This window comes from Gopherus flavomarginatus, chromosome 1, assembly GCF_025201925.1.
Source record: "Gopherus flavomarginatus isolate rGopFla2 chromosome 1, rGopFla2.mat.asm, whole genome shotgun sequence".
NCBI classification, from domain to species: domain Eukaryota; kingdom Metazoa; phylum Chordata; order Testudines; family Testudinidae; genus Gopherus; species Gopherus flavomarginatus.
Genome location: NC_066617.1, coordinates 104820630 through 104843234, shown reverse-complemented (window position 1 = coordinate 104843234; position 22605 = coordinate 104820630). Strand labels below are relative to the sequence as shown.

Sequence of the window (22605 nt, the reverse complement as noted above, 5' to 3'; positions counted from 1 at the left end):
TGCTGTGGTCAGAAATAAGGGCAGTTTTTTCAAAGGGATCTCATCACATAAGAAAGAGGTGACAAAGGGCCATAAGCTAGGCAAAAGGAGCCTGCACAGCTGTGAGGCTCAGAATATCTAGGGAAGCTTCCTAGGCTCTTTAGATGTAAAGGCTATTCTATACTCCATGGGGAATGGAACTTCTCTGCAGACAGGAAATGCCCATTGAGGTAACTTCTAGGTCCGTCTTAATACTTATTCAATGAAGTGTGAAGGGACAGGATGGAGCTGATTAGTTTGTGTACCCAGGGTGGCCCTACGCCTGTGTCAATGTACAGGTAGAAGGTGTCACACTTTTGGAGCCACTGTCAACCTCACCTCAACTTTCCATTAAAACTTTCCCCACTTCCGGATGCACTGTGCCACTCTACTTTGAAAGATGAATATAGGGAATCAGTGCTCCCCCAGTGATAAGTGTCACTCCTCTTTCCCTGCTAATAAGCCCTGCCTCTCTCCCCAAATGTCCTACCTGGATTATGGAAGTCTGTCTGAGCCCCGCTCTTCCCCACCCCCATCTTAATTTGCAGAGAGATAACTCTGTGCTGACAAACTTTTGGTGTTGGTTCAAAATCACCCTGTCCATTTCCAGCAACCAGATGTGCATTTCACATGCCTGGGGGCTGGTCGCAGAACCCTAAAACATTTCCAAGGTAGAAGCTGGAAATGGCACTTGATCCCCATTTATATATGGATAAACAGAGGTGCAAAGATGTGAAGAGACTTTCTCAAAGTCCCTCAGCTGGTATGTGGCAGAGATGGAACTAGAACCCAGGTTTCCTGATCCTCAGTCCAATGCTAAAGTAAGAGATTAGGCCAAATACCTCTGCTTTAGTATCCATTGTGAGGCATCAGCCACTGATGTGCAATTACCTGGACTCACCACACATCAGAGCTTTTTTACTTTTATTTTTAAAATATGTAAAATTTAAATTAAAAAAGTGAATAACTATTAGTGTTTTGTCTTCTAAAGATAATCTTCAAGAGCATCAAAGCAGGGGCCAGATTTTTAGCAGGGCTCAGCACATCTGGGTGCAGATCCCTTTTGAAAAATGTGGTCCCTGTTTAAGTGCATTCATGGGAGCTGAATTCTTTTGAAAATCTGGCTCAGTTTATAGCTGCTGAGCTCTTGAAAAATCTGGTCCTAATAGTTTAGAGGAAGTATCCACATTTTGGCAGGTACTTCTGGGAATAATGCCTACCTCCCTTTGTCAAGCACTTTAAGAGCTATGGATGGATGACAAACGTTATATGCGTGCTAAATTAGTACTTAGCAAAGGCCCAGTGTTTAAAAACACATTTTTAAGTGTTGCTATTGCAAACTATTGCCACTAGATGGCAGTTTTCAACTGTTTGATCAGCAAATTACTGTCAGCTGGTCAAGCTTGTGCTACCTACATATGGAAAATACTCTGAGAGTCATGTATATTCTCATCTCAGCTCCTTCACCCTGGAATTCTTTTTAATGTTGGAAGCCAGCTGGAGGTTTGATCTTAAAGGAGATGTCAGATGAGTGACAGCAAGAGGAGGACAGTCAGAGTCAGTGTGGTCAGGAGGGGCAGGTGGAAGGAGATGTTACAGGAAACCAGAAAGGAAGGCAAGGAGAAGCAAGATCAGTGGGGGAAAGGCAAGAGGGAGGCAAATAGGTGGTGAAGTAGGTTGAAAGAGCAGCTGCTGAAGACACAGTCAAGAAGGAGAGAAGTAGGAGACACAGGTTGATAAGCCAGGGAGAGCAGCTGCAAAGTAAGCAGATTGGGGCTGGGCTGGGGGCCTGGCAGATGCATACCTAGTGGGTCAGACCCCATGAGCTAATCCTGTGTGCTGACTGCAGGAAAGGAGTTGCATGCTGGCTGGCCAGAGGGCATGAGGAAGAGGCTGATTGGAAGGAGGAGAGAGCAGTGAACAGAGGAGCTAGAGACTTGGCCAGCTGTACTGGGCCAAAAGAGGCAGTGTGAGGAGGAAGTGCTAAACTTTACTCACAGAGCTGTCCCCCATGCATTGATGCCTTTACACAAGCACTACCCTGTGCACTGCAGTGAAAATACACCCCTGCCCTGCTTTAATTACAGTAACCCTGACAAATTTTGGGTTTGAGTATGATACAGTAACACTGTTACACTATTCATGCTTTACTGTCTGATAACACCTTCACAGCTGAAGATCCCACGGCTCTCTCTAAACATGAATTAAACCGCACAACACCCCTGCAAAGTAAACAGTTATTTCCATCCCCACTTTACAGTTGGGTAAACATCTACTTGGAGAGCATAATGACCAATGACCTAGAAGATCACATATGCACAGTCAGCATTGGGGAGCGAACAATCCCAAATCTTCGGATCACTGATGACATTGATGGCCTGGCAGGAAGCGAACATGAAGAGCTGGAGACAGTGAAACAGTTCAAGTATTTGGGGGCAACCATCACTGATGAAGGATCTGTCAGGGAAAAACCAACCCCCACCCCCCTTAGTCTTGAGGCCTAATAAGCAAAAGCTATGAAATATTAGAACTGCAGCTAGGCTTGTTTCAAGTATTTGGGGGCAACCATCACTGATGAAGGATCCAAGGCAGAAATTTGGGCAAGAACTATGCAAACAAGAGCAGCAGAGACAAAACTAAAGCCAAGTAATTTGAAGGAATAAGAACATCTCCCTGGAATCCAAACTAAAACTGCTGCATGCATTGGTCATCTCCATTTTTCTGTATGCATGCGAGATATGGACCCTTACAGCAGAACTTGAACAGAAAATACAGGTAATAGAGATGAGATACTTCTGTAAAATCCTGGGCATCTTTTACTTTGACCACGCCACTAATGAAGAGGTCCACAACATCATCACCCAATGCACTGGTTCATATGAAGACCTCCTAATGACTGTGAAGAAGTGCAAGCTGAAGTGGTATGGCCATATAACAAGATCATCTGGCCTATCCAAGATCATTCTCCAAGGGACAGTACAGGGGAAGAGAAGAAGAGGTAGGCAGAAGAAGAGATGGATTGACAACATAAAAAAGTGGATAGGAATGGACTTCACGGAGACTCGAGAACTGACACACAATCATCAGGGGTGGAGACAATTGGCTGATTGCTCATCAGTGACAGTGCCTCAATGACCAATGCGGTTATGGGAGTGATGATGATGATGATGAAACTGAGGCATGATGGTTAAGTGACTTCTCATGGCATATCAGTGTGGGCAGTAGGAAGAGAACCCAGGATTCACCAGTTCTCTGCTCTAACCACAAACTTTAGGAGGCAGAAAAAGCTGGGACTTGTCACTTATTCTAGTCCATGTGCAAATGATGAAGGACATGGGAAATTCAGTAGAATCAAAAATGACCTTAAGAACAGAAGAGAACTGGAGACTGGGTTAGTGCCAGAAGATTGGAGATTCTTCCAGAGTCAAGTTAGAGTGGGAAAAAGTTAAGACAGATATCTGAGTCCAACTGATGGATGTGTCTATAGTGCAGCAAGGGGAGGGTTTCGAATTCATGGAGTGTTTAAAGCAGGGGTGGGCAAATTACAGCCCTTTGGCCAATTTCGGCATGTCAGGGCTTTGGATCCGGCCCGCAAGATTGCAACCCTGTAGCACCGCGGGCCCCACGTCACTCCCAGAAGCGGCCGGCACCACGTCCCTGTGGCCCCTGGGGGTGGGGTGTGTGTGCAGAGGGCTCTGTGTGCTGCCCTCACCCACAAGCACCGTCCCCCGCAGCTCCGGGAACAGGGAATCGTGGCCAATGGGAGCTTCAGGGGAGGTACCCACAGGAGAGGACAGCATGCGGAGCCCTCTGGTCCACCTCCCCCGGGGGCTGCAGAGACATGGCGCCGGCTACTTCTGGGAGCAGCATGAGGCCAGGGCAGGCAGGCAGGAAGCCTGCCCTGGCCCTGGTGCATGCTGCTGCCACCCCAGAGCCACTCCAGGTAAGCGGTGCCAGGACGGAGCCCGCATCCCTCCTGCACCCCACACCCCTGCCCTGAGCCCCCTGCTGCACCCTGTACTCCCTCCTGCACCCCAACCCCCTGCCCTGAGCCCCTTCCTGCACACCGCACCCCATCCCACACCTTGCACTCCCTCCCACACCCCAACCCTCTGCCCCAGCCCTACATTCATAGCCCTGCATGCAATTTTCCCACCCAGATGTGGCCCTCGGGCCAAAAAGTTTGCCCACCCCTGGTTTAAAGCCTTCTGTGATCAGAGACCTGTTGTTCTCCCCTTAGCAAATGGGATTCCAACTATCTGGGTTCAAAAATGTTAGTCCTTGTTAGGCAGGCTTTAACCTGGTTAGGGAGGGGCAAAGATGTCAGACACTCAAATTCTCGCAGGAGCTTTGCTTACGGGAAGAGGCTAGCTTTTTGAGCCAGAGATCGTAATGCTGTGCCTATTGCCACTTTTCCTACTTTGAATCTGGTAGCTCTTTGCTGTCATTCTCTGGTAGTTAATTTAGTATCATGCCTCACCCCAAAGAGGAAGTGTGCTGAGAAGCAGTGGCAGAGGTCTGTGGTGTGACTCTGATGTGATTGGGGGAGTCAGTGCAGAGACTAGGTTGCTGTCAGCAGCTGTGCGTTCCCCTTCATGCTCTGTAACTGCACAGAAATTGCTGTTGGGGCTGAGCAAACCACTGGTGTTTTGCTGCAAGCTATTTTTACGCTGACCATTACAGTGTAGGGAAGGCTGGAGGCAAAAAGGTTTCAGAGTGGTAGCCGTGTTAGTCTGCTTCAGCAAAAACAACAAGGAGTCCTCGTGGCACCTTGGAGACTAACAAATTTATTTGGGCATAATCTTTCGTGGGCTAGAACCCACTTCATCAGATGCATGAAGTGAAAAATACAGGAGCAGGTATAAATACATGAAAGGATGGGGTTGCTTTAGCAAGTGTGAGGTCAGTCTGTCAACTATCTGTAATGGGCCACTTTCTTACCACTTCAAAAGTTATTTTTCCTCCCTTGGTACCCTTCTGTTAATTGATTTATCTTGTTAGACTGTCAGAGAAGATTGGTGACTTAGGCTCTGTAGTGTAGACATAGCCTATATTTGCATAGCTGTGGCGACATGGACCTAGTTTGATGCAGCATACATCCACAGAGTTTTTCTGAGGGCTTGTATTTAGTGAATGTTACAGCAACCTCAGGGCTGCTTTAACTCGCGGTCGGCTGCCCACAGCCAGGTATGACCAGGATGTAAGGATGCCCCAGTTCCTTTTCCCAGGATCATGCCAAGTGTACAGGAGCCCTGCACTACCAAGGAGTTCTCCCACGCAGAGTGAATTCTCAGGGTGTTGAGCCACCAACACTATGGCCATTATGAGTTGCACAAGCAGCCAGAATGGGAGCCAGGATCTGAAACCTGTAGCACATGGTCCCTGTATATACTTTGAAAATAAATAGAGTATATCCTGTAAATCCTATTGTCTTTCTGATAGAAATCATGTATTTCTACAGCTGATGGCTCATGAGATATCAGATCTTAAAATGATCACTAATCCTTTGCCAACATGCTATTATTGGTATCAGTCTGGGACAGAACACAGCAAGTCTAAAAGCAGTGGAATTGTCATCCTCTTAACAGAAACAATTCTGCTGGTGAGCTCGTCTACCAAACCCAAAAAGTCTTGCTGTAAATAAGATGAAGACACAGATCCACAAAGGTATTTAGGCCTAGATACCTTTGTGGAGCTGGGCCAAATTGAGATTGTCAGTAATGACTTCTGGAAAGCACCACTAGAATGTTCTCAACACCAAGTAATTTCTTCTTTTGCTCTTTTCATTGGTGGGCCTAAACTGCAAAATTCTGGCCTGGATTTTGAGCCCCTGAGGATAGCAGGTGTTCGAATATGCAGAGGTTTGGTTTTGTTCTGCTCATTCTGAGACTGGTGTCAGCTAGTTTGGGCTCGACTCCCTCAAATTCAGAGGGAGCTTGTGCTACAAGTTTATTTGAGACCCATCTTATGCTTAATTTCTTTATGAGGAAAAAATCTACATTAAATCAGCATTTCCCAAACTTTTCAAGTATATGAGGTCCCAGAGCGTCAGCTGCAGCCACAATTAATCAGCCCCTTGGGCTCGCGGTGTGTCTGCTGGCACTGGCCAGCCACAGATATCTAATTGTAGTGTAGACATACCCACTGTGACAAATAGGGCAATCTCCTGGATAAATCTGAAAGTTTGTTTTATACCTTTGGGGTCCATTGTATTTAAAATGCAATTGTTTATGTGTTATTGTGGAAGTACATGTAACTACGAGACATGACTAACATAAACCTTGGAAAATGTTAGGAACGTCAAATGATTGTTTGAAAGAATGTGAACTTGTAAAATTAAGTGGATTTCCCAGGAAAACTCTGGTGGGGTCTATGCTAATATAACCCCTCTGGTTAGGCAAAGATCTCATCCGTTTGAAGCTTTGCCCCGAGGAGGGGACACATTGTCTGGCTGATTACCTATTCCCAGTCTCTTCAAAGACCCCAAACTTAAAGGACTCACTTACAGATTCATAGGAGTTCTTGTTCAAAGCAAGGGGTGTTACGAATTTGAAACCCTAGGAAAAGGGCTGCTCACCTTTCAGAGCCCACATCAGAGTTGGGGTGATCTCTGGTAAGTTTATCAGCATGCATGTAGGTTCTTTATTGTTTTTAACAGGTTCTTTCTGTGATGCTTTTACCTTAAAAATAAAATCTGCTTGCTTAGAAAGAGCTGTGTGGTAACTTAAAATTGTAGCAATTATACTGCATATCATCTGAAGGGAGAAGCGAAACTGGCCTGCTTAGAGTACTCTTTAATGAGAAAAACACAGTGGTAGCAGGGAACTGGTCAGCCTGGAAATACTCTGGTCAGAAGGAAAAGAGATTGGGTACCCACCCCAGAGAGGTGATGGCTGAGGAGCCTGGACTGGCTATCCTGGCTAGACCATAAAGGGGGAATACAGGTACAGTTGCCCTGAACTGACAAATATTTCTCTTTTACATGCTTTGGGCAGTGAAATAGTTAATTGGCATTTTAAAATATCATTGCTGGGATCTGAACTAGCATTCACTGAAATAAATGGGACAGTTCACAACCCAGAGCTATTGTTTCAGGCTCTTTGCAAACTCAGATGAACATTGTTGCATCACTTATGCTCAGGCTACATTGTCAAGGTTTTCTTCACAATCATAACAGCTGCTAGATTGTTACTTTTGGTTTTGAAATTAAACCTGAGGCTCTGATGAACAATTGAAAGGCTTTTCCACCCCACCACCAGCTAACTCCTGAATCTCAGTGAGAATATTCTGTAAAATGCTAAATTAAGTACCTTTCACAATAAGCAACATGAAAAAATCAAAATACAATTCCAAGTGTTTATTATGTATTAAAAATACTGTAAATAAGCCTACAATTCACTTCACAGTAACCTAAACAACTGTTAAAAACTTGCAAAGGAAAGTCAACAAGAACAGTGCAGTTCAAAAAGTAACAACAAAATTATCTCAATGCAGTGCATCCACCTCACTTATTAAGACTTAGTTGACTTATTAGCAACTTCTCAGTATGTACAGTGGGAACAGCATTACAGATGGCTGGGTATTTTATTCCTAAATATCGAAGGGGACTCCCTCTTTACCTCTGCTATTCCCAGAAATTACCCCTTTGGAAGGTGCTAATTCTATTAATCATTCTCTAATGCAGCCAAAGAGTTGGCTAAGATAGGGCATGCAATACACTCTCTGTAATGTGGGCTAGCAGATATCCCCATGTACAGAGCGGTCTGCACCTAGGCATAAAAACCTTTGAAAAACAACCTTTGAAAAGTAAACCTCAGAAAGAAAAGAAATCAGAAATCCTTTTCTAGGGTACAAACCCCCAGAAAGTTCCATGTTCAAGAGGTTCTGAGAGTGCTTGAAATTCTTTAATATTTGACACATTCTGTTCTCAGCCAAGCTGAGGCTTGCTCCCACTCCACTGAAGTCAATGACACACTTCCACTGACTCCAGTGATACAGAATACAATAATACTAATTAAAGTCACTGTCACCTCAGAGGCAATCTTGAAAGGCATTTTATTTAGAAACAATTATGTTGGTATCATTCTGAATCTTCTCTTCCTCCTCCTGTGGTATTATTAGGAGGCTTAGGCCTGGTCTACACCTAAAACATACCCTGGCATAGCTACGTCAGTCAGGGGTGTGACGCCCCTCCCCCATGCAGCAACATAGGTATGCTAACAAACCCCTAAGTTTGTGTGCTAACAGAAGAGGGGTTCTGTTGGCATAGCGAAAGTCACTGGGGGAGGTGGTGTTCCTACACTGGCAGAACAACTGTGTCAGTGTATGTTGCATCTACACTAGGGGAGTGTGCCAGCATAGGCGGTGGTGTTTTTAGTTCCTCTCCTCAGTTTTCCTCACTCAAAGCTCCGATCATCTCCACAACAACTAACCGTGATATCACAAAAAGGGAATTAGGACTTCAAGGGAAAGATTCTGACAATGTAAATAATCTCAAAATAACATGGCAAAATGTTACTGAGCTCTCTGGCAATGAATTCAATTCAGATTCCCCCTCCCAGCCATGCTAATCTGTACATGGGGGTTTGGAGGTGCTGGGGAAAGGGGCATATGGGCACAAATGTGTACGTACTCTTTAGCAGCGCCCTGGAACACCCCTCAGCAGCTCTCAGCTCAGGTTTTTTGGAGATCTAGAATGTGTAGTTGCCCTATACTTCTCCCAGCTCCATGAGTTCTCCTGTGTGCTGTTATGTATGCATGGCAGTCAGAACTTGCTTCTTTCCCTACCCTGTGGAATAAGCTGAAAAAACAGACTAGTTGCCTCAGGCCTAGTCTACATGTAAAAGTTTTACCAGCATGAATATTTTGATTAAGGCTGTGTTTGGTTTTAATCAAAACAGTAAATACCACTAAAAGCCCTAGTGTGGATGCAGTTACAGCAGTATAAGGTACCTTATGCAAATATAGTTACTCCCCTTCCACTATGGGAATAGCTAATCCAGTATAAAGCACCTTTATATCAATATATCTATGGGTATGTCTACACTACAGCTGCTACAGTGGCACAGCTATGCATTGCAGCTGTGCCACTGTAGCATCATAGTGTAAATGCTTTCTACAATAACAGAAGGGTTTTTTTTAGTTGATGGAGAGATGAACTAACTACAAGAGGTGGTAGCAAGGTCACCAGAAGAATTCTTCTTTTGACCTAGCTGCATCCAAACAGGGAGTTAGGTCAACCTAATTACGTTGCAGAGAGCACATTTTTCACAGCCCTGAGCGATGAAAGTAGGTCGATCTAATTTTAAGTATAGACCAGGCCTATGTCTACAGTAGGGATATTGTGCTGCTGTGATTATACCAGTATAATTAAAGCAGTACAGCTTTCTAGTGTAGACTAGGCCTTAGTAATTTACCCTACTCACCCACCTACCCATCCAAACACACAAAACTTTAAAAAATGAAACTAAACAGGAGAGAGATCCAGGAACTAAACAGAACGGTCTCTAATTATGTGTCCTTGTTTTCTTTGGAGGTGTCAAAACACTGGGTATACAAAAGCTATTCTTTTAAATTCAATAATTGCACAATTAGCACTGTTCACTTAAACTTTTTCATGTATCTTTTCTACTTTCATAAACAATCTATCCAGATCATTCCTTAGGTCATCTACCAAACTCTTCACAGACTCCACGTTGTTCTCATTAGTTTCTATTTTCACTGAGTAAGCAACCAAACTATCTACTGCAGTTCTTATCATTTTCAAGTCAGATGCGACTTGATTGACAAAAGATCTTAATTTTTCTACAGAGTCTTCTACAGAAGACAGTTTTTCAAGATAGTCTTGAGATTGTGCTTGGCCCATCTGAGGCTTTTCTTGATCCAGCAAAGCACTAACTTGTTTCTGGATGTTACGAAGTGCATCAGCAGAGTCTGGTAGGTCACTCATACTTCTTCTCAGTTCATCAACATCATTGTATAATGAGAGCTGAGATTCACTAAGACTTCGCACAGTGTCTGCTATTGAATGTACATCAACATCTGAGGTACTACGTAGAGATGCAATGGCTTCCTCTAGTGCAGCTAGCTTGCTTTCATAGTCTTCATGCTTAGAAAGAAGCGATTCCATCTTTTCAGTCTGTTGAGCATCAGTAGAACTTAGAGACTGAAAATGGTCTTCTACACGTCTGAATCTGAATTCAAAGTCTTCCCTGTTCTTTTCAAGGGTTTCTAACACATTTTTGGAGAGTACATTTTCTTCCTGTTTGTTAAGGTTGGCTTTAATTTGCAGTAAATCTTCATCAAGTCTTTTAATCTCATCAGGGAGCTGCATAATGGATTCTTCAGCTTTAAGAACTTTCTCTTGAAAAGCTTTTAATGAAAGGTGTTCTGTGTCTGCAGTCTCTTTGAACTTCTCAAGTTCCTGTTTGAGGTTGACTAATGCTTTGATTTCAGTATAAACATCAGATTCCATGGACTCTATTGTACTTTTCAGAGACTCTATGGCCTTTTCTTTGGTTTTCATGGATGTTTGCATCTCATCAACAGCATCTTTCAGTGCCTTTAATTCATGTTTATATACATCTGTTTCTCCCAGCAAAGACACCCTTGTTTTCATATCGTTGATTTCATTTTGGCTCCTTTTCTGGACTTCAGTGAATATGGCAATGTTATCATTGATAGACCTGGTCAACTCCGTTAATCTTTCTTCCACAGTGTTTTCAAGCGACATGAAGTCTCGTTCTCTTGCGTCCTTTACCACATGGATGCCATCAGATAGGTCTTTCAGGATTTCATTTTGTAGTTTTTGAAGAACTTCACTGATTCGATTTATTTCACTCTCCCCTTGTTTAACACTCTTCTCGGTAACTTCTTGTTTATGCTGAGCACTTTTCATCATGGATTGAAAATCGCCAAACATGGCTTGAAGGGAATGCACCTAAAAAACAGAAATCCACATATTTGCAACTTAAATTTTCAGTTTATTTTAGTTGATGAGAATGTTGCTATCTACCTAATTTATTTATAACCCCCACTATTGTAGTGTCTGAGCACCTTGGAATCTTTAATGTTCCCTCCCTCAAAGCTTTCTTGTGATGCTGGGAAGTGCTACTCCTCTACCCCGATATAATGCTGTCCTGGGGAGCCAAAAAAAATCTTACCGCATTATATCGAACTTGCTTCGACCCGCTGGAGTGCGCAGCCCCCCCCCGCCCCTCCCCAGAGCGCTGCTTTACCACGGTATATCCAAATTCGTGTTATATCGGGGTAGAGGTGTATTAGCAAATAGGAAACTGAGGCACAAAGAAACAAAAGCTAGGGCTACACTGAAAAGTTATACCGGCATAGATGTGTTGGAGAGAGGTGTGAAAAAACACATCCCTGACCGACATAGTTATGGCTGACAAAACCCTCTGTACAGATGCAGGCATCTTGACAGAAGAATACTTCCCGCCAAGTGGCTAATGTTGCTTAGGGCAGTGGTGTTCCTACACTGGCAGAACAACTCCTTCCATTGATATAGGCAGCATCTACGCTAGGGGACTATGCTAGCACAGCTATGCCCAGCAGGGGATGGAGATGGAGCTTTATGCCCAGGGGCAGCGCTGAAGAACCAGTGTCTGGAGTGGGCTCTGTCCAACAGAGGGAACAGTGCTCAGGAAGTGCAGCCTTCTGCTCCCCTCCTGACCCCAGCCCATCAGTGCAGACAGCCTTTGCAGGGAAAGTGGACAGACTGGTATTGAAAAAAGGGTTGGAGTCAGGAGGAGAGCTTGTCGTGTACAGGTTCTATCAGGAAGGGAAGCAGATGGGGCTGTGTGCCCCCTGGCTGTGCTGATGGGCCAGGGTCTGCAGGGGAGCGTCTCTGAAAAATTTTCAGGTCGTGAAAAAGCCAAAATTGAAGTGAAGTCAGTAAAACCCAAATAATTAGGGTGACCAGATGTCCCGATTTTATAGGGACAGTCCTGATTTTTGGGTCTTTTTTTTTTTTTTTTTAAATATAGGCTCCTATTACCCCACACCACCGTCCCGATTTTTCACATTTGCTGTCTGGTCACCCTACAAATAGTGGCTTTTTCAAAACCCAGGAATTCTTCTGAGAATATGAAGGGAGTTGCCTGTTTGGTATTAGCTGATGATCTCAGTCCAGCTCCCTGTCCAAGTCACAAAAATTACCTCCACAGTTGGCTATGACTGGCACACTTGTTGGCAGTCTCAGCTCAGAGGCCAAGGTATCACTGGGCATGAAGACTGAACTACCTCTCCCTAGAACAAGAATCTAGGCCTATGAGTGGGAAAGCTTGCACGGCAATTGCCTGTCTGGTCCCATTCTGTGGATAAACAGAATTTCAGTCATTGGGTCTATGAAGGCGGCATGTTCCACAAGCACTAAATTCACACAATTAAAAAAAAGTGATTTTAAAAACTCACGCTGACTTCAGTGGGGATCCCGCAAAAAAGAACTCCTCCAGGTTTTGGCTGTGTGGCAGTGGTGAATAATGCATGTTACAGGAGTCCTGGAGACGCGGTCTTGACTCATTCCCCACTACACATGTGGAGTGTGCATTAATCTGTACTACCACACAGTCTGTCAGGTTTATTGATTAGATAAGCTGCTTCAGAGCTGGTTTCATTTTGTAAATAACATTATTAAATGGATGCACTTAAAAGAAAATGTCTTATTTTTAACTATAAAAGGCCAAGTCCTGAAGTCTTCATTCAGCTCCCGAGCCTGCAAATACGTCCCACATGAGTTACTTAATTAATTCAGTTATCAATGAGTACGTAAGTTATTCAGATACATGTTTGCAGGTTTGGGTGCTCAGGTTGAACCTCCCTTGGTTTCAGTGGGAGTCTGAGCTGAGTAAGGACCGCAGGATTTGTCCAAAAGTCTTTGAATTTTGTTTTAAGGGCAAACATTAAATGATCTACTGTTGACAGGTCCAAGTAATCCCTAAACTTTACAGTTGACCTGCAAAGGAAACATGGTTTTACTATCCTTTTTTTCCTTCAGTATGTATAGAGAAGGGGTAAAAGGTTTCTCCCCGTCCTCCAATTTTTTTTTCGAAGTCTACTAAATTTATTCCTTAGGGCTTGTCTTCACCACCGCACTGTGCCGATGTAGCACGTCTGGTAAAGACGTGCTATGTCCATGGAAGAGCGCTCTCCTGTAGACGTAATTACTTCACCTCAAGGAGAGGTGGAAGCTATATCGGCAGGAGAGCGTCTCTGACTGACATAGCATGATGTACACAACGCTTTAAGTTGATGTAACTTACATCACTCAGGGGGGTGATTTTTTCACACCCCTGAGTGACGTAAGTTACATCAACTTAAGTAATAGTGTAGATAAGCCCTAAGAAACACCAGGAATAATATATCTATTTCTTGTTTTGCTGGAGCACCAAGGGGAGTTTTCTCAGCCTTCTGTTGAAGGGATAAGAGTATTTGAATCTTTAACAAAGACATTCTTTCTCCTAAATATTTGTCAGGTGTCTGAGGTAAACGGGTGTTAACAAAAAGCAAAATTTTAAACAGCCTGTTCAAAAATCAAATTCCCTCTCAACTGCTCAAGTTTAAATCTAATTTGATTACGTTATAATCTCACTGCTTCTCCAGTTCAGGAAAAACAGAGTGGATAAGACCTGATATCTCTAATAGAAAAATAAGCAGGAAAAAACCCACTCTTGAATCCTACTTTGCCCATGCCCTTAACTCCTTACCCCTCTCACATCAAAAAAAAAGTCCCAGGTCTCCTTTATATATCATAAAGAACCAAAAAGTGTGTGGGTGGGTGGGGGTGGGGGTGAACAGAATCCTTTCCTTTGCAGGCCAATTTTAAAACTTAAAGGAAGGATTACATTTTAAGCAGTTTGTACTCTGAAGATCTTATACGAGACTAGAAAAAAATTAAATGGGAAAATGTGGATAGTAATGTTAAACATTGCTGTCATAATCAGATAGTTAAGGGTTAATGTCTCTTTTACCTGTAAAGGGTTAACAAACAGTGAACCGGACACCTGACCAGAGGACCAATCAGGAAACAAGATACTTTCAAATCTCGGTGGAGGGAAGCCTTTGTTTGTGTTTTTGGGGTTTTGCTTTGTTCTCTCTGAGTCCTGGAAGGGACTAGACGTGCAACCAGGTTACTTGCCAATCTCCCTGCTACAGTCTCTTATATATTCAGAATAGTGAGTATTTAGTAGAAAAGGCGGTTATAGTCTTGTGATTGTTTTCTGTATTTGCAAATGTGTAGTTTGCTGGAAGTATTTTAAATTGCATATTGCTGGGGGGAGGATTCTTTCTAGTGTCTATAAGCTGAAAGACCCTGTAACTAACTTTTACTTTTTTCTTTCTATTAAAAGTTTTGCTTTTAAGACCTGTCTGATTTTTTCCCCTTGTTGAGGCTCAAGGGAATTGAGTCTGTACTTAACAGGAAAGGAGAAGGGAGGGGAGAAGGGTGGAATCCCTTTGTTTTAGATGCATGGAGCTTAAATCTGTCTATCTCTCCAGGAGCCCAGGGAGGGAACACCTGGAGGGAAAGAGAAAGAGGGGGAACAAACCTGATTTCTTTGTGTTGTGATTCAAGGAGTTTGAATCACAGTAATCTTCCAGGGTAACCCAGGGCAGGGAAATCTGGGAGAGGCAACGGTGAGGGAAGGGGTTTACTTTCCTTGTGTTAAGATCCAGAGGGTCTGGGTCTTGGGGGACAAGGTTTTGGGGGGGCCCAGAGTTTACCAGGCACTCCAAGTCCTGGTTGGCGGCAGCTTATCAGATCTAAGCTGGTAATCAAGCTTAGGGGAATTCATGCTGGTACCCCAACTTTTGGACTCTAAGGTTCAGATTGGGGAAATATACCATGACAATTGCCACATAGCAATTTGGGTATTAAACTGATAATGTGGTTCTATCAGTAGCTACTGCCCAGGGGTCTTTCAGTCTGATTTTACCATATATAGAGGTTTTCACTACAGATTTTTTTTTGGTATCTCTTTAAAAATGTCATGTCACACATCAGATGTTTAAAAGCCTTACATTGGGCAGGGAAACTATTGCTCACCCAACTCCTCTTGGAGATACAGCTGTAAAATTAAACTAATATGCTAAATTCATCCTATTAACTAACCTGTCTCCGAATGTTACTGTTATCGGACCAGAGAATCTGGCTCTCTAATGTCACAATGTGGCTATCCATGTCAGGCCTAAAATGCCAGATATGGCCAGTGGAGGAGTCTCTGTAACTGGAAGTCTTTAAAACATGATTTGAGGACTTTGGTAACTCAGTCGGAGGTTATGGGTCTATTACAAGAGTGGGTGGGTGAGGTTCTGTGACCTGCAATGTGCAGGTCAGACTAAATGATCACGATGGTCCAGTCTGGCCTTAAAATCTGTGAGTCTAGGAGTCAGATCCCCACTCTCTTTCCTGACATAAGGAGAAGAGTGTGTGTCAGGGCATGGTAGAATGGAGCTCTACTATGCCTGATTCTCCTCTTGTAATGACTCTGATGGACCATATGCCAAGTGATGTAGATTGAAGCTGTTCCCCTGCACCTTTAACTTACTACAGGGCCATGTGGTTGAGGATCAGACCTCTGATGTAACTAAGAATCAAGCCACCCACAATACTCAAGCTAGACCAATTCCTAATTTAATTCATCTTAATATGTACTCAGCCCGTTTACTCTAAACAACGGCTAGCTGGTCCCTATATGAACCCTTTGCAAGAAAGGTATAAAACCCTAACTTCAGAATAACAGGTCACATTCATTATAAAACAAGGGTTTGGAATGACTTCCATTCAAGAAGAGGCTAAAAAGATTAGGGCTGTTCAGTTTAGAAGAGAGATGACGGGGGCCGGGGTGGGGGAAAGAGACATCATAAATGTCTAACATCATGAATGCTGTGGAAAAAATGAATCAAGAGGTGTTTGTCTAGCTGTACCCCCAAAGGCACAGATTTCAAGCAGTCTTTGAAAGGCTTAATATCAGATATAAGACAGAAAAATATTCTACTGACAACCAGTTTTCTTCTTGAACCAGTCATGTTAACATAGCAAATTATCTTAGATCCTCAGTCTTTGTAGTATAGCACAATTTACAAACTACAACTTTCCCCTCATTTCCCTTCCCTTCCTACAGCTGCGAATAGCAGATGAGCTTATATAACTCTTACTTCTGACAATGGCTCTGTATGGCAAAAGACTAAAGGTGGGGGCGGCAGAGTTTCCTCAAAGCAGCCTGAGCTGCCAGTGCTGTATAGCACAGGATCCTATAGGAATATAAAACCATGAATTGATCTCCTCCCTCTGCCTTTCATCCTTACGATAGAAATGCATGCCTAAAGTTAACCTCCCAGATATACATGTAGGTGGAGTTTTATTTCCCTTTGGAACTAGAATGCAGATATAAGAGCTGCCATATTGGGTCAGACCATAGTCCATCTTGCCCGGCATCCTGTCTCCAACAGTGGCCTTTACCAGAGCTTCAAAGGAAGCATACAGAACAGGGCAATTTTGGAGTGATCCATCCATGTCTTCCACTCCTAACTTCTGGTAGTCAGAGGTTTAGGGTCACCATGAGCATGGTTGTGTCCCTGACCATCTTGGCTAATAGCCATTGATGGATCTATCCTGTATGAATGTACCCAAGTTCTTTTTTTAACCCAGTTATACTCTTCAACATCAGAGCATCCCAAGGCAATGAATTCCACAAGTTGGCTGTGTGAAAAAAGTACTTCCTCTTGTATTAAACCTGCTGCTATTAATTTCACCAGGTGACCCAGGTTTTTGTATTGTGGGAATAGGTAAATAACACTTCTTTATTCACTTCTTCCATGGCATTTGTGATTTTTTTAGATCTTTATCATACCACCCCTTGGTCACCTCTTTTCTAAACTGAACAGTCCTAATCTTCTCTCCTTGTATGGAAGCTGTTCCAAACCCTTGATCATCTTTGCTGCCCTTCTTTGAACCTTTTCTAGTTCCACTATATCCTTTTTGAGATTGGGCAACCAAAACTGGACACAGTATTCAAGGTGTAGGCAAACCTTGGATAACTAATTACTTGAAACATCATTTGTGCGCCTCTCTCTCAGAGCCTGGTATTAACTTGTGATTTTGGCCACAGCAATGTAGAGATGAAGGGAGCACATTTTACATATCCCTATGCTTGGTAGGCCTCAGGACAAATGAAGGCTGGGATTTTCAAAGGGAACTATACACCCAAATCCCACAGATTTTGAAAATCCCAATCTAAGTATTCAAACTAGTAGAGTGACGCTTATGCTTCAATAACCTCAGCTTTCCCTTTGATAAGCAAGGGAAGCATAAAAGAGACACCACCTGGTGTTACAGGACCTGAACTTGAATTGCCCTCTTTCAATAAAAGCACTCCTTAAAAATGTCTTGTTGCTACATAAAAAAATATTAGCCCTGGGAAATGATGGCTGTAACAGGATTTTCAAGAGGGAAATGATAATATGGTTATGTCTAGAAACTTAGGCGTAGGCTACACTACAAAGTTACACCTTGTCTACACTGCCACTTTACAGTGCTGCAACTTTCTCACTGGGAGGTGTGAAAAAACACATCCTTGAGTGCTGCATGTTTCAGTGCCGTAAAGTGCCAGTGTAGACAGTGCACCAACGCTGGTAGCTACTCCCTTCGTGGAGGTGGGTTTTTTATAGCACTGGAAGAGCTCTCTCCCAGCGCTCTGCCGCAACTACACAGCAGCGCTTTAATGTGGCTAGCGAAGACATGCCCTGCAGTCAGCTTCACTACATTTCTCGGGCTGTGAAAAATTTCACGCCTTATGCAGCATAGTTAAGCCAACCTAAGGCCCAATGTAGACATCACTAGGTTGACGAAAGAACCCTTTCCATCCCTGAAGGTTTATGCTACAGTGACACCACTGCAGCATTTCTAGTGTAGCCATAAAGAACTCTACTTTTAGCGAGTGCTTGGTGAGAGAGGGATAGTATGTGTAGAAGAAAAACTAAAACTTGAATGTTGCACTTTCTTGGTTCTCTCTTTTGTGCTCACACAGAACACACAGCAGCCAGCCCCTGTCTGTTGAGTAAGCAGAGGACAGAAATTGATCTGAATTGTGTGCCAACGAGTTTCACAGATCAGGACTCCTCTTAGTTTAGATTCCTTGTCAGCTATTAGAGGACAAATAGGCTTGTGGTGATGGCACTGGACTGGGACTCAAGAGATCTGGCTTCTGTTCTTGGCTCTACCATAGGTTGTCTGTGAGACCTTGGCCAAATCACTTAATCTGGCTGAGCCACAGCATCCAATCTGTGAAATGGAAAAAACAATACTTCCCTTCTTCACAAGGATGCTTGAATCTGATTCACTAGAGTCTGTGAGTTGCTCAGGTACTGAAGTGACGAGTGCCATAGAAAATACAATATATAATTATATAACTACCTAAGTTCTTACACTGTGGCTATGTAGTATATTCCTATGTCATACATGCCCAGCTTTTGATCCCAAAATCTCCCTTCCCCCATATAGCTTTAAACAAATATTAGGCATATTAAAATGTTGTGCCTGTCAAGCTCATCAGTACCATGTGAACTTGAAATCCAGTCAGCGTGAAAACCTGAGTTCTACAATCACATATTCATTTTAGGTGTTTTTCTTCCCCCGGTTGCTGTGTAAAAGACCCACACAAACAAACAAGAAACTGACCAACTAAACCCCCTATCCTGCACACTGACTTATGTGGGCAGACTCTTCACCTACACGGAAATCCCTCATCTCCATGGATCAGGTTAGTTTGAGGCCTTAATGATCACACAGGGGAAACAGTGAAACTGAATGACTATACACAGGGTGCTCTCAGTTGAACAAATGCAAACTGAAGAAACCAGACCTATTTTTTCTCTGGTCCATTTCAGTTATAATAATCTCAGGTGTTACCGTATGTAAAACAACTTTCTAACAGAAGTGTGATTTTTATTTTACACTGACAGTATTTCTAATGTTTGTTTAAAAGGTGAAATATTTTAAGCCATCCTGGAAGGTGTGGGACGTACATTGCACTGCCGTGCCTGAAAACCTAGCCTAGAAGCTGATTCCATTTGAGCAAAAATAGCATTCTATAGTTTCAAGGAAAAGGATACCTCTCTGACCAACTGGGCCACACCATTTGCCGACTACCGTACTTCATTACACTTCTGTGGACACCAGTTGCAACAGAAGTAGCTGGTCTCATCCTCTTGGCTGGAAATAATGTAGGAATTTAGCAGACACTGTAAGCAGTAAAGGGGTAGCCAATCAGCAGTACTGGTGCTACCTCTATTGCTTTTAAAAATAGGTGGGATTTTTGCTTTTCATAGTGTGCAGCAGATTCAACTGCCACTGAAAGGTTCAGGAAAATAAGGGCGATACTCTGCATAGTCAAAAACAGTGAAAGCAAATCATGCTCTGCTGCTATTTATGGTATAGTAATATCCAAGATTACTTGGGTGTAACTCAGGGGTATGAATAAGCCACCCCCCGAAAAACGTACATTACTCTGAGTGCCAGCGTGGACAGCACTAGGTTGGCAGGAGAGCTGCTCTGCCGCCGACATTGCTACTGCCTCTCCCCGGGGGGCGGGATTGTCATAAACAGATAGCTAAGGGTTAATGTCTCTTTCACCTGAAGCACCTGACCAGAGGACCAATCAGGAAACCGGATTTTTTTCAACTCTGGGTGGAGGAAAGTTTGTGTCTGAGTCTCTGTCTGTCTGCCTGCTTTTCTCTCAGCTTTGAGAAGTGATTTCTGTTTTCTAATCTTCTGTTTCCAAGTTGTAAGGACAAAGAGATCAAATAGTGAGTTATATGGTTTCTTTTCTTTGGTATTTACATGTCTATAGTTGCTGGAGTGCTTTGATTTGTATTCTTTTTGAATAAGGCTGTTTATTCAATATTCCTTTAAGCAATTGACCCTGTATTTGTCACCTTAATACAGAGAGACCATTTTTATGTATTTTTCTTTCTTTTTATATAAAGCTTTCTTTTTAAGACCTGTTGGAGTTTTTCTTTACTGGGAAACTTCAGGGAAATTGAGTCTGTACTCACCAGGGAATTGGTGGGAGGAAGAAGTCAGAGGAGATCTGTGTGTGTTAGATTTATTCGCCTGACTAGGCATACCCTCTGGGTGAGGGGGGAAAGAGAGATTAACTCTCGGTAATTCTGTTCTCCAGGACTGGGAACGGGGAGGGGGGAGTCCCTCTGTTTAGATTCACAGAGCTTGTGTCTGTGTATCTCTCCAGGAGCACCTGGAGGGGGGAAGGGAAAAACGATTATTTCCCTTTGTTGTGAGACTCAAGGGATTTGGGTCTTGGGGTCCCCAGGGAAGGATTTTGTGGGGACCAGAGTGCCCCAAAACACTCTAATTTTTTGGGTGGCGGCAGCCGTACCAGGTCCAAGCTGGTAACTAAGCTTGGAGGTTTTCATGCTAACCCTCATATTTTGGACGCTAAGGTCCAAATCTGGGACTAGGTTATATGACAGGGATTTATTAGGGCTAGTCTATACTGGCAATGCTAAAGCGCTGCACCGCAGCAGCACTTTAAAGTGGCTTGTGTGGTCACTGCGCAGCAATGAGCTCTCTCAGCGCTCTAAAAAAAGAAAAAGACCCACCTCCACAAGGGGCACGGCTCCAAGCGCTGGTGCCCGGTCTACACTGGTGCTTTACAGCACTGAAACTTGCTGCGCTGGGAATGTGTGTGTGGTTTTTTTTTCACACCCCAGTGCAAAAAAGTTGCAGCGCTGTAAATCAACAGTGTAGACAAACCCTTAGCCAGGAGAGCTCTCCCCATCGGCACAGAGCCTCTTCACCAGATGTGCTCCAGCCCCTGCAGCTGTGCGGATGCAGCGTTTCTAGTATAGACTAGCCCTCTGCCTGCTTATGCCTCGCGCCAGCACCGCCTTGCCTCCAGGGTTGGCCTGTCTTAGCGCAATACTGCCACGCGCTCCCTCGGCCTTCACAGCAATGGAGTCTTCAAAGTTTGGGGAGTCCTGGCAAACTCTGTGAGCGCAGAGCGCCGCTCCCCTGCCAGAACGCGCCGCAGGCCGCGGCTGCCAGCTGGGGAGGTGCGGGCAGAGAGCACGCGAGCACCTTCTTGCCCTTACCTTCTGCGCGACGCCCTCCAGGGCGTGAGCCAGCTCCTCGCGCTGCCGCGCCGAGCCCTCGTGGCGCAGGCTGAGCTGGCTGAGCTCCCCCAGGAGGTGCTGCACGCCCCAGCCCGAGAACGCGGCGGCTGCGACCAGAGCGAGGGAGAAGAGAACGAGAAGCGCCTTGCCCAGGCTGCAGGGGGACGGGCGGCCTCCCGCCGCTGCGGCCGCCGCTCTGCTCCCCTTGGCGGGAGCCGCCTGCTGCTGCTGCTGCTGCTTCTTTGCCACGTCATCCGCGCCGCCGGAGTGGGACTGGGCTCCCTTTTCCGAGCCCGCCGAGCCGCTGCCTTTGCTGCTCCGCTGTCTGGCGGCGGACATGCCGAGAGGGGAGCGCGGGCGGCGCAGCTGCTGCCCAGCGAAAGAGGCCGGCGGCGCTTTACGCTGTTTAATCAGCGCGGGCTCGGCGGGAAGGGCTCAGCGCTGCGGGAAGGAGCCGCGCTCACTCCCCATTCAGTTCGGGCAGAGGCGATGGGGTAGAAGGGTGGGGTGACTCCAGCCACGGCAGCGAAGGCTTCCCCGCCCTGCTGCACACCCAGCACCGCCTCCCCAGCCCGGGGAGAAGGGGGAGCTGCCACGCACACTGAGAGAAACCAGCTAACCAACCCAGCTCCATTCCTCCGCGGGACCTCACAGGGGAGCCATGCACTGCTGCACCGGGGAGAGGAGAGAGTCGCAACTGCTGCGCCTTGCCTCTGTGGCATTTTCCGTTTGAAGTCTGTTAGCCAAACTAGAGGCAAGGGAGCCATGCCTACAGTTAACGCCCTGTCTACACTGGCAAGTTTCTGCACAGTAAAGCAGCTTTCTGCGCTGTAACTCCCAAGGGGTACACACTGCCAAGCCACGTAGTGTGCAGTAACTGCACACCTGTAGCACAAAAAAAAACATACAAGTTTCAGAGTAGCAGCCGTGTTAATCTGTATTGCAAAAAGAACAGGAGTACTTGTGGCACCTTAGAGACTAACAAATTTACTGACAAGAGGTGTATAGCTTTCTGTGCTGGGGTACAGTGCCGTTGTGACAGTGTAAAAACCCTGGCAGTTACAGCCCTGCGATTGGCATCTGGGAGGTGTCCCACAATGCCTGTTCTCAGCTCTTCGGTTTGCACTCTACTGCCCTGCCCTCAGGTGACCAACTGTCAGTCTCACCCCATAAATTCCTTTGCAAATTTGAAAGTCCCCTCCTGTTTGCTCGGTGATGCATGCAGTGGTCTCAGCGCATCTTTTCAGGTGGCCATGCCTGCTCCATGCACCAGGTAATCCCCCACTTGGAGCAGTGCTGAATTGCTGGACCTCATCAGCATTTGGGGAGAGGGGGCTGTTCAGTCCCAGCTGTGCTCCAGCCGTCAGAATTATGATACCTATGGACAGATTTCACGATGCATGACAGAAAGGGGCCATGACTGGGACACATTGCAGTATAGGA

General features: G+C 44.8%; 1 protein-coding gene across 1 annotated transcript; it reads right to left on the bottom strand.

Moving 5' to 3' along the window:
• Positions 1-7360: 7360 nt before the first annotated feature.
• Positions 7361-21683, bottom strand: CKAP4 (cytoskeleton associated protein 4). Its single transcript, XM_050926705.1, has 2 exons — positions 21142-21683; positions 7361-10957 (listed from the first exon to the last, which is right to left on the bottom strand). The coding sequence occupies exons 1-2, from the start codon at positions 21499-21501 to the stop codon at positions 9623-9625; spliced, it is 1695 nt and encodes a 564-aa protein (XP_050782662.1). The 5' UTR covers positions 21502-21683; the 3' UTR covers positions 7361-9622.
• Between the last annotated feature and the right edge of the window lie 922 nt (positions 21684-22605).